The following is a 13,043-nucleotide window of genomic DNA, read 5'->3' as shown; positions in this document are numbered from 1 at the left end:
GAGATTCCTTGGGAAATGAAATCTTACATCTTAAAGTGCCTTGTCTATCTTAATGCTATTAAAAAAACCCCTAGGATGTGGCCTTTGGTCTGATGTATTCTGTATTCAATATCATGAATGTGATTAAAAAACAAACCAACCCTAAGACTTAATATGAATGCCTCATAAAACTGCTTGGTATACAGTTCGGAGTTGTTAGTGCAGAAATTTATGGCATCGGATTCTTATTTTTTTTCTGGTGTTTATTTTGTTTCTACATTTTACAGAAAGTGCGTTGCCATTTGTAGTCGTCTCTCTGCTGGCAAATCCTTGCCATTCCAAGGAAATAAGCTTCCCTGAATCTGACAAAGAGAAAAAACAGAGCCCATAATTCTGAGAGGTGAATCACAGCAATTGTCTGGTGCTCTGTGACCTTTAAATAAACCAGAACTCAGGGCCAGGGATTGCCTTTTCTACCTTGTAACTACTGTTCTAAAAGGACCATAATGATGTGGTTAAACAGGCCGTACCTATTATCCAAAGGCAGAAAAAATTAGGCAGAAAAAGAATTGACTAGATGTTTCTAATAGAGCAGAATGGGTTTAAGTCAAATCAACATAATTTTACCATTTCCCCCTATAAAAAATGCACTCCCAGCTCCACGCCAGGACCTCGTGTTTGTGATCATCCTGACAAACTGTCCACTGTTTGCCAAACTCCAATCACATAGGAACTACTATCATATCTTTTTGCCATATCCATGGAAAATGTAATTATTATTTATTTACTATTCTCACTAAATTGACCTGATTTCTTATTTAAACAAATGCAGTGATAAAACTTTATAACCCTACTGAGTAATTCTATGGCCTGTCAAGGCTTTAAACAGAAGCCTGCTCTCCATTTAAGGGTGAATAGCATGGGTGAGAGAGCTGTTAAATGCATGCCAGAACCAAATGGAGACTTTCTCTTTAACAAAATTAGAAAGACTGAAAAAGAAATGAACAGGAAATAACTTTATATTATGCCACGTGATGATATGTCTATTTTCTTTCCATAATGATCTGATGACCCCCTATCAAGGCCACCGTGTTTCAGGGCTCCAGAAGCCATAGACTGCAATGCAAACGGAATCCTCTGGAGTTGTGCAGTACACAGCCTGACCAACTGTAAATGTCCCCCACTTTGGAAAACAGTGATGGAGCCCAAAGGGCATTAGAGAGGCAATGAGCAGCTCAGTCAGTGGTGTTCCAGAAAAGGAATCTTATCACAGGAAGCCAGCATACCTTGGAATCCATTTTCTGTCTTTATCATTTGATATCATCTAAGATATAAGAAAGAAATATAAGGGAGCAGAAAGAACACAAGACCTCAGGGTAGATGTCTGGAATCCTAACTTCCAGGTCTCTGCAAAGCAAATACTCCAGTGTGAGTATGAAGTAAGTAGCCCTTGGTTGATCGCTAAGTTTCTGCTAACACTAAAGCCACAGACTTCCTATCTTCACCGCAAGGGGCCCGCTTGATTTTAAAATAAATGCACATACTTCATTTTAAAGCAGCATTTCCTTCCTGATATCCTTCCAAATTAAGCTTGCAGCTGATTAAAAAAACTGATTAATAATTTGACATCTTCCTCAAATTGAAGCTCCTTCCTGGGGTGTAACAACTTCAATAAAGATGCATTTTCATGGAGACCCCGAGTCTGGCCACGCTCTGTGGATCTCTTGTTTGTTTGTCTGTTTTTCCAGGCAGACTAGCTCTATTCAAGTTCAGAGAAAACTCCTCTATCTCCCTGAGCTTCCTTATGAAATGGTCAGAGGAGCCCAACCTTTGGCAAACTTACTGCTATAGCCTTTCAATTTGGGATTTCACCACCTAAAGGCTTCACTGTTTTTCATAAACTGGTTTTGGGTATTTACTTTTCTTTTCTTTTTAGTAACCTCACTTCAAAGGGTTTACCAAAGGGGCCATTACTAAGCTTCTCTCTTATTTAGTGAGTGATTCTCCATCTTGGCTACACATTAGAATCACCTGGGGAGGTTGTACATCTCTGGACATCTCAACCCGAGTGTCTGACTTAATTGCTCAGGGGTGCAGCCTGGATATAGGGGCTTTTAAAAGCTCCCTAGGTAATTTGAAAGTGCATCTGAGATTGAGAGGAGTGCTTTCAGACTTGATGGGCCCATGATAAGTCACAGGGGAATCTTGCTGAGATGCAGATGCTGATTCAGTGGGTCTGGGGCCTGTGATTTGCATTTCTAACCAGCTTGCAGGTGATACTCATACTGCTGGTCGAGGATCACACTTCCCAAGGCACCAGATGAAACAGATCTCCTTCCAAATGTCCTCTGTTCAAACCAGGACTATGAACTCTCACCTTTATTTTCTTCCCTCAGGTACCTATACAGACTCAAGTAACATGATTTCTAGCTAGAAATGGCATTTTTGTGTATGCTCTGTTGTTTTCTGTCTGAATATGATAGTGAGGATCCTCAGTCATACATGAAAGATTATCTAAAAAAGCAAAACCCCCAAATCAAAATTCAGAATGATGAACTTAGGCTCACAGAAACTAGGGTGCAATTGCTGATGTGGGGACCCACTAAGACCCCCAGAGCTGGGATGAAGATTATTTTAAACTGATGACATTTGGGATTCAACAGATGCAGAAAGAAATCTTTTTGGAACTTCCTTATCTGACTAAACATAGAAACTTCTGAGAAATGAGACCATAAATCCCCTTTTCTCTAGGAGGCTTTTAGGTCCCAGGAAGGAGGCCAAGAGCAAACCTACCCTAAATCACCCTTTCCAGGGGAGTTTTAAGGCCTTGAAAAAGACAAAGACCATTCACACAGGCATGAACAAACATAATCACAAACTTTCTTATCTCCTGTTTTTTCTTTTAGAAACCCATTTGTTCTTCCCAGAGGCCTTTTATCCTCTGTTCTTTTTCCTTACTAAGAAAGGTATATAAGCCTCTAACTTTTACCACTATTGAGCTACTTCTTTTGTAAGCTTCCATATGCATACAAATAAACTTCTTCTCCTGTTATCTGCCTTTTATGAGTTTAATTTGCAGGCCCCCATTGCCTGAACTTAAGCGCCTAGAGGAAAAGTTTTTCCTCCTAGACACTAAGCCACTGGAGGCTGATATTAAGTAACCTTCCCTTATGTCTATTTCTTTCTTTGTCCCCTGTTCATCCCCCAACCCCCATTCTCTCTCATTTTCCCATTCACCTAAAAGAAAAAAAAAAAAAAAACCATGTTATCTAACTGGACAGCTACATGTAAAAGAATGAAATTAGAACACTCCCGAACACCATACACAAAAATAAACTCAAAATGGATTAAAAACCTAAATGTAAGGCCAGACACTATGAAACCCTTAGAGGAAAACATAGGCAGAACACTCTATGACATAAATCACAGCAAGATCCTTTTTGACCCACCTCCTAGAGAAATGGAAATAAAAACAAAAATAAACAAATGGGACCTAATGAAACTTCAAAGCTTTTACACAGCAAAGGAAACCATAAACAAGACCAAAAGACAACCCCCAGAATGGCAGAAAATATTTGCAATGAAGCAACTGACAAAGGATTAATCTCTGAAATTTACAAGCAGCTCATGCAGCTCAATATCAAAAAAACAACCCAATCCCAAAATGGGTAGAAGACCTAAATAGACATTTCTCCAAAGAAGACATACAGATTGCCAACAAACACATGAAAGAATGCTCAACATCATTAATCATTAGAGAAATGCAAATCAAAACTACAATGAGATATCATCTCATACCAGTCAGAATGGCCGTCATCAAAAAATCTACAAACAATAAATGCTGAAGAGGGTGTGGAGAAAAGGGAACCCTCTTGTACTCTTGGTGGGAATGTCAATTGATACAGCCACTATGGAGAACAGTACGGAGGTTCCTTAAAAAACTACAAATAGAACTACCATACGACCCAGGAATCCCACTACTGGGCATATACCCTGAGAAAACCATAATTCAAAAAGAGTCATGTACCACAATGTTCATTGCAGCTCTATTTACAATAGCCAGGACATGGAAGCAACCTAAGTGTCCACCAACAGATGAATGGATAAAGAAGATGTGGCACATATATACAATGGAATATTACTCAGCCGTAAAAATAAACAAAATTGAGTTATTTGTGGTGAGGTGGATGGACCTAGAGACTGTCATACAGAGTGAAGTAAGTCAGAAAGAGAAAAACAAATACCATAGGCTAACACATTTATACGGAATCTAAAAAAAAAAAATGGTCATGAAGAACCTAGGGGCAGCACGGGAATAAAGATGCAGACCTACTAGAGTATGGACTTGAGGACACGGGGAGGGGGAAGGGTAAGCTGGGACAAAGTGAGAGAGAGGCATGGACACATATACACTACCAAATGTAAAATAGACAGCTAGTGGGAAGCAGACGCATATCCCAGGGAGATCAGCTCGGTGCTTTGTGACCACGTAGAGGGGTGGGATAGGGAGGGTGGGAGGGAGGGAGACGCAAGAGGGAAGAGATATGGGGACACATGTATAACTGATTCACTTTGTTATAAAGCAGAAATTAACACACCATTGAAAAGCAATTATACTCCAATAAAGATGTTAAAAAAAATCATGTTATCTAAACAAGCCTTCTATGTCATAGCTCATAAGCTCTTTTCTGTTCTTTTAATAAAGTTCGTGAGACAGATACACATTTCTTTATAAGCATTGACCCATTATGGAAATTAACTTGGAATTCCAATCATGGAATAAATTATGATGATGAGGTTGATACAGCAACTGGTCAACACCAGGTAAGAACTTGCTGTCCAAGTACAAGTGGAAATTTTCTGTAAATGGACCTATGTTATATAGTACAGGCCTACCGTAATACCTGGATTGTAGACTTTTGATTTGAACACTGAATAATAACAGAATGTTCCCTATATACATTATTACATCAGTCAAAAGAATGAAATTGTCATGTATAAAGCATGATTTTTAAAAAATAAATGAACTCAAACTTTGGCCCATACACCTGTATCTCACAGACCATCAAGCAAATAATTTGCTAATTAAGGCAGAATGAATATGAACTTCTGTTGGCCCAAAGTAGCATCTAGAGGCTTTTGAAACTGGTTTCTTGGCAGCGGACTTGGACCACACACGCTGATGGCCTCGAGCAGTGAGAACCTCTAACAGTAAGGACCCTGCGTATTTCAAAGATTCGGCTTTGTCTCCATCCACCCTGGCATCTGGAGCAAATCTACCTGAGCAGTCCCTGCTCCTCTGCAGCCCTGTAAGTGCTTTCTCTCGCCTCCTAACGTCACTCCTACGTTTCTTCTTTCAGCACTAGGACTGCTTTCCTTTGCTCAAGCCATCTCACGAGGAGAAACCAGCCCGCTGTGTCATCCTCACAACTCCACAAAAGGCAGTTCTTTATCAGTACCCTGGGCACCCATCATCACCCCATCATGTTATAGGACCCCATGTGTGAGGAATGAAGAGGACTGTTTAGTCTGTAAATTGGCTGTTCTGACAACGGGGCAATTTCGGCTTCTTTTCGAAGCTTCACAAAATTTTGCAGGCAAATCCTGGCAAGAATTCACGACGACGAGAGCTTCATGGAAGCTGATAAATACTGTGCTCAGGGCTGGAATATATGTAAAGCAATCAAACACACGACGTTTCCATGGTGAATTGTTACTAACTAGAAGTTAGGGTCGGGGAGGATTTGGGAGCCTTTACTACTGGACATTCAAACATAGCAAATTGTGTCGAATATAATAATAACCACTTTGTTAGTATTACTGCAGCTAAACTCTTGTACAGCTTGCTCCACGTCTGTGACTGTGCTGAGTGTTTTAAATCCATCGTCTTGCATGGAATTCTCTGAGTTAGGTCTTATTATCTCCATTTCAGAGGTGGGGAAATTGAGGAATGAGAGTAAGACACTTGCTGGGGAGAGGCAATGATGGTATCGAACCCAGGGCTCCCACCTCGTCCACTTCCTGTCTTTGGCATCAGCAAAGTCAGACATTGCTTTGGAGATCCATCGGATGGTAGATTTGGAGGCGTTTTAGAGATCACGCCCCACTTCATACCTTGTGGGTGAAAAAGCAAAGGCTTGGAGAGGCTACCCGAGTAGCCTGATGTCAGTCTGGATAGAGTGAGGAGGGGGACTTACAGGCTCCCCACCACACGGGGTCCTGTGGACACTGAATCTGCATCCAGTTAATTTCGCAGCCAACAGCTGCATCCTTTTAGCGCTGTGATTTCAAATGACAAGTCTTATCACCTGCAGAAGTGGAGCTAAATCCACTGAGCTTTCTAAGCCTAAATGCACCGCTAAAACCTGGAAGGCTATGGGATTATATGTACAAATACAGTGTCGGGAGATGAATCTCTGTATGGCTTTAGGTAATCTTTTGATATCAGAACTTGGACAGTGGGGCTGCTAGGCAGCTGAGTCACAAAGGCAAAAGCGAGGAAGTGATCTGATCAGATCGTCCGACAGTCCCGTTGCAGACATTGGTTAAGGTATCTCATCATTTCACTTAAGTGCACAAGAGTCAATAATTCCTATACTCCTTCCCTTCGACTTACTTACTTCTGGCCCTGAGCACGAATACGGTTGTACCTTTTGAGCCCTTGACGTGCTAAGAACTCTGTGCTCACACATTCCTTTGTTCCCTTAAGTCCTCCAACTACATCACCAGCGAAGGTCTGCTATTAACTCCATTTTACAGGTGAGGAAACTGAGGCGTAAAGAAATAAAGCATCCCAGCCAAGACACTGCGTTAGACTTTACCTGAATCCAGGTGGTCTAAGTGCCAGGGGTCGGTGGCAGACGACATGGGTGCGAGGGTGAGCGGGGAGGCCCCGCAGTTGGACTCCACCAGCTCGCCCTGGGTGTGCACGCGAGCTGAGGCGTTTGTTTGCCTCAAGGCTGCCTTGAGAGGGGCGATCTGGTTGAACTGGACTCTGGAGAGGCACCCAGTGAATCCCGGGGTGTTGTACTTGTGAATCTCCTGGTCAATGTTCCCTGTTTCTAAAAGAAAAAGAGAAAGTAAAGGTCGTATCCCACTCCCCGTATCACCGCTGTAATACACAACTCCCCTTTGAATGTTTGTCTTCAAATCTTCCTCTTAGGTTTCAGTTTAAGATATTGTGCTCTTTCAGATGAAAAAGTAATGACCTGATAAGGCTTTAGGGCTGGAGGCTTCACTTTAAAAGAGCCTTCTGTGTGGCTAGAGAACTACACTTGGGAAAATGACACACATTCCTAATCACCTTCCAGATATGTGAGATACTGCCGACACTAACAACACTCGCTTGGTTCTGACTGACTTTTCTCCCCTTTTCTGATGCTTCAATGACCCTCGTACATACTGGACAGCCCTCCCAGCCCTCCTGGTAGATTACGGTTTCATTTTGTGCCTCATTTTCTTCTCTAGAATTCTTTATTTAAAAAAGAAAAGAGAAGAAAAGGAAAAGCATTCCCATAGCCTATAATGGGGCATGTCCTTTCTTTAGAATCCAATCCCCTGGGAATTCTGGGGTTTCCAGAATCTCAGCTAGCGTCGGATGGGCATTTTGGAAGTCAGGAAGCTTTCCCAACTCAATCACAAACATACATATGCATTTAAGAATCACCACCTAGGGCTTCCCTGGTGGCGCAGTGGTTGAGAGTCCGCCTGCCGATGCAGGGGACGCGGGTTCGTGCCCCGGTCCGGGAAGATCCCACGTGCCGCGGAGCGGCTGGGCCCGTGAGCCATGGCCGCGGAGCCTGCGCGTCCGGAGCCTGTGCTCCGCAACGGGAGAGGCCACAACAGTGAGAGGCCCGCGTACCGCAAAAAAAAAAAAAAAAAAGAATCACCACCTGCTCCAAACGTGTAGTCAGCATCTTCTTCCTATCTAACATTCAGATCAGGGGTGAGCCCGGTGGAGGCATTTCCAAAGCACTGTTTCGATTACTATAAGCACACATTGTCATACCATTATCAGCAAAAGCAAGTGTCTTCTTGACCGTAGCCCTGGGTTTTAGAATCTACCTAGAACAAACGACTGTTGAAGGAGTCCTAGACCCTCCTGATGCGTGGCTCTCACCAGTGTGGCTCCTGGACCAGCAGCAGCAGTGTCACCTGGGAAAGCGTTAGAAACGCATGGGGCGGGGCCCAGCAATCTGTGTGTTGCAAACCCTCCAGGTGGTCCTGACACCGCTAAGGTCTGAGAACTACTGCTACAGGCAATGACGGTGCAGGGCTACAAACTCAGGGGCCGGGCAAATGGCATTCCAGAGAAGAGCACAGCACTTGTATTCTGGGTGGGGGATTAGGTTAACATGATGATGACCTTGTAAACACAAGGACCAGGTTGTGAGACATTTACCCTTCCACTTGAACTGTGAAAAGCAAAGACTTTGGAAAACAGGGGGCTAGCTACTTCTTTGAAAAGTTGGATTTTACAACGTTTTACACCTGGGGAATGAATACAGGTGAAATAGCCTTGTATAAAAATGTACTCCCCATTAATTAAAGAATAGACAGTGGAGAAGGGAGCTTTTAGGCCTTGGGGGCAGAAGAAATGAATGTACTGATTATTCATCACATTAAAAAAAATGTGTCATGACTGACCTGTACTAGTCCCACGTGAATTTTGATTAACAGACAGCTATGACAATGGGGATGATGAAGAATGGTAATTCTGGGGATTCTAATAGGGTCTTACTTAGACAAGTACATAAAGAAATTTTAATTGGTGATTCTCCATATTTTTCTCCTGCAGTAAATTTCAGCCTGTGACTTTGAGCTAAAGCACATCCCATTTAGGATGCGGAGGTAGGATGCCCCTGCCACCAAGTACAGAAACCCTGCCGCCAGGATGTATCCTGAGGCTTCCATGACCACCAGGAAGAGGCTCTGGTCCCACTGACACCTGCGCTGGCTTGTTCCCCTCTTTCCTCCCTTGCCTTTTCCTCAGTGACTGCAGGCTGCTCAATGATTCATTCTTCATCTCCTTGTCTAACATCAGAACCCCTTGTACGTTCACCAACTTGCCTTCCATGCACACACTTCCAGTATTTGGTTTCCATCCCCTCCCTGCAGTGATCTGCCTTCCCTCGAAACACCCTCAGACCAAGGAGACTCGGGATGACTCTGATCCCAGCACGGGGAGGAGGACCTCAGTTCCTTGCTGTCCTGAATTCCTATCTGGCTTCACTGGTGGTAGAGGCACCAGAACAAATAGCCACTTGGTGGCAGGAAACTGGGGACGACACCTCAGCTCCATCAGCTGCCCATAAAAGGAGAGTCCTTTTTAGCCTGTCTAGCTTTGGGGGAGGGCTCCACAAGGAACCTTCTGGGGCTGGTGGCTACTGCCATCTTGTGGGACTTCAGGTCAGGTCAGTTCGATTCAATTCACTTCATCGCAGGAACTGGGTGCTGCAGCAGTATTAGGAAGGTAGACAAATACAGGGATTTACCCTGAGCAGCTCACAGCCTCGCCAGGAAACAAGCATACAAACAACCAACTAACGTGACTGAACACAAGCTGTCCAGTAACAATAGTATTTGTTGAACCCTTAAAATGTGCTAGTTGTCTTAGACAAACTGGATATTTAATTCCTAGAACAACCCTTGGAGGCGGGAGCATTATTATCGCTCTGTAACATGCGAGGAAATGAGGCTTAAGATCCGTCAGCTGTTGAGGCCAGGCAGACTGACCCCAGGCCTCCTAACCCCTACAATGTTCCTAGCTAAGAAACAAAACTTATGTTTGGTAAACTTACTATTATTTTTTTAAAATTCATTAATCAGTTAATTTTGGCTGTGCCAGGTCTTAGTTGAGGCATGCATGCGAGATCTAGTTCCCCAACCAGGGATCGAACCCGGGCCCCCTGCATTGGGAGCGTGGAGTCTTACCCACTGGACCACCAGGGAAGTCCCCTGGTTAAAATTATTAAAGTCTATGGTAAACCAGGGAAGTAGGTTTGTGTGGGGTTCTGGAAAGCACTTCAGGAGGGGTAACACTACAACTAGGTTTTTTTTTGTTTTTGTTTTTTTTTGTAAGAACACTTAACATAAGATTTACCCTCTTAACAAATGTTTACATAACAAATACAGTGTATTGTTAACTACAGACACTCTGGGACTTATTCTTCTTGCATAAGGGAAAGTTTGTACCTTTTCACCAATGCCCCACCAGTGCCCCTCCCCCCAGCCCCTGGAAACCATGATTCTACTCTGGGCTTCTGTGAGTTTGACGACTTTAGGTGCCTGACGTAAGTGGGATCGTGTAGTATTTATTCTTCTGTGTCTGGTTTATTCCACTGAGCATAATATCCTCCAAGTTTATCCATGTTGTAGCAAATGGCAGAATTTCCTTCTTTTTTAAGGCTGAATAATATTCCATTGTATGTGTATACTGTATTTTCTTTATCCATTCACCTGTCGATGGACATTTACATTGTTTCCATGTCTTGGCTATTGGAAATAATGCTGCAATGAACATGGGAGTGCAGATACCTCTTTGAGATCTTGATTTCAATTCTTTGGTGTACGTACCCAGAAGTGGAATTGCTGGATCACATGGTAGTTCTATTTTTAATTTTTTGAAAAACTTCCATACAGTTTTCCACAGTGGCTACACCATTCCACATTCCCACCAATTTCTCCACACCCTCACCAATGCTTGTTGTCTTTCGTAGAACTAGGTTTTGAGGATGAAAGGAAAGAGAACTCCAGGCTGAGTTTGTCATGAGGTTTTTGTGGGAGTCAGATGGGGTCAGAGCTCAAGGCCAGATTGGGAAGGGCCTTGAACACCATGTTAAGATGTCTATATTTCAGTAGGAAACTCAAAGATAGTTAGGCTGTAGGGGATGATTGTGGGAGCCGTATTGGAAAGATAATTCTAGAGGAGCACGGCAATTTGCTCTGAGCAGGCGATCTCATTGACCCCTCAGGGCCCTGCAAGCTCCCTGGGTGAAGACAGGGAGGGATTCTTCTCTTTGCTGTAGGGCTGAGGCAGAGTTAAGCTGTGGATAAAGCGCCTTGTTCGTCATCCTCTTGTCTTTTGCGCAGCCATTGTAGAATCTATAGAGAATCCGTTTTGAGTTTGGTTCCTCTGCTAGAGATTTGGGTAGGCAACTTCTGACTCTGGCTGCATTTCATACAGTCCCTGACACAGTTTTCTCAACTTTAAGTCGGGCCAGCTTTCCAACCACACCACAGAAAACGAACAGTTTCAAAGCTGTAGTTATCTGAGGGTTCCCAATTTAACGTGGGGTCCCCCCTTCTTAAAGAGCTGCCCTCCCATGAGTGTTTCCCCCTGAAGTGACCCTCAAAGAGGGATTACAGACACAAGGCAGATGGCCAGAGGGGAGCCCCAGGAAGGGGGTTCTGATGAGGACCAGGGACCAGAGGAACGGCGGGAAGCAGGGGCTCTGAGGCTCCCGCCATGGCGGGGGTTGCCATGAGCGTTGGTGGAAATGTCTGCCAAGTGGGCAGAGGCTGGGGGCTGGGCTGCAAGGACTGTGCTGGGGGCTGAACTGCTGCACTTTTCCTTTCTCTTAGCAGCTTGTTCACTCAGCTCACACTCTTCTTTACCTCAGTGTTTCAACTGCTGTTCCTTTCCTGAAAGGCAGCTAAGTCACAAAAACAAGGGTCCTGATGCCCAGGACAGCAGACCAATAGTTCCAAACCTGGACAGTGTTCCAAATCCAGTTGATGTGCCCCTAAAGACTCTTGGCTGAGACCCATTCCCTGGGGACCACAAATGCAATAGACACTCCGGTCTCTTCAGGGCCAGACGGTTCCAACTCTAGACCATGTGATAATAATTATATTAAAAGCTTCCACGATAAACCAAAATTGGTACATGTGTGAGGTACTGTGTTTAGTACACTTTATGCAGTATTTCAGCTTCCTAACAACCCTCTGAGCTAAAAAAGATTATCCCCACTTCACAGATGGGAAAACTGAGGCTTAGAGGAGTTAATAACTGAATGAACATTTATGTTTCATAAAAAAACAGAGAAGTCAAATGTTTTGTATTTTCAATTTCTCTCTGAAAAACAGACCATATTATGTTGCTTTTATATTCATTTGGATTTTTGGCATTTCTATTCAGGGACTCTTCATAAAAATGGCACAGTGAGGTTCTGTTTTGTTTTTAAAAAATTTAAATGGCTATTAGAGTCTGCTTTAAGACCATGTTTCATTAGTGACCGAGCCAATAATAAAGATTTTAAAAAATGCTGTGAACTGATGTCAAAGCTTTGCCGGCATCAGTTAAAGCACCAGCAAGTGCTGTAAACACTTGTGTGCAATAAAAATCTATACTTCTTAAGAACATCGAACAAATAACGGTAAAGCTATCAGTTTAGTGCATTTGAGCTCATTAAAAGTAAATTACGTTAATCTGTAAAGCTGATTGCACTGATCTCATACTGAAACCACATATTAAGATATCATTTACTGTAAGAAACTACTCTCTGCGTGGAGATGTCTTGGCTGAGGTGTCATCTGGGGAAAGCCTGCTCTAAAGCATGCAAATTTCAGAAATGCAGTACAGTCACTTCTGAACTTAAATTCTCAAGGTGTCATTAGTACTTCAATGTCTTATATTCATAGTGATATGGGGTATAGAAAATAGCCCACTTAACATACTGATGCAATTCCGGGTGAAAGCTTAAAATGAAATGCTCATGATGATACTTTCATGGTGGATGCAGCCATTTACGCTGGCGATGCATTTAGCATGCTTTCCGGGCTCATTCTTACTAGATTGCTGAATACCCAGTGACAGGCAGGGGTGTGGTGAGAAATGAAAAGAGAAAAGAGCACTTGAGCAAGGAACACGGGGAGAATGAAGCCAGCCCAGTGGAGGACCCCATTGTGCCAGGGCCTTGTGGACACCCAGGAGCCTCTTCAGCGACCGGGCAGACATTCAGATGCTGACTCACAAAGAGATTTCTCATTTCCCTTTGAGACTACTCAAACTCATCGATATAGTCTTCTTGTGTATCCCATAGGATCTATTCATCAGCTGATTT

At 43.3% G+C, this 13,043-nt stretch overlaps 1 protein-coding gene across 1 annotated transcript in view; it reads right to left on the bottom strand.

Annotated features, from left to right (window-relative positions):
* Window positions 1-13,043, bottom strand: part of LOC309810056 (contactin-associated protein-like 2) — a gene marked incomplete at its 3' end in the record, with an annotated part of 168,400 nt that overhangs the window by 28,345 nt on the left and 127,012 nt on the right. The window contains exon 3 of the mRNA XM_082631773.1: window positions 6,801-7,040. Coding sequence (XP_082487899.1) covers window positions 6,801-7,040 — 240 coding nt within the window. The remainder of the gene's footprint in view (window positions 1-6,800; window positions 7,041-13,043) is intronic.

This window comes from Mesoplodon mirus (genome assembly GCF_964341445.2).
Source record: "Mesoplodon mirus genome assembly, chromosome: 9".
In the NCBI taxonomy this organism is placed as follows: domain Eukaryota; kingdom Metazoa; phylum Chordata; class Mammalia; order Artiodactyla; family Ziphiidae; genus Mesoplodon; species Mesoplodon mirus.
The sequence above is the reverse complement of the archived record's forward strand: the minus strand, read 5'-3'. Positions and strand labels throughout refer to the sequence as shown.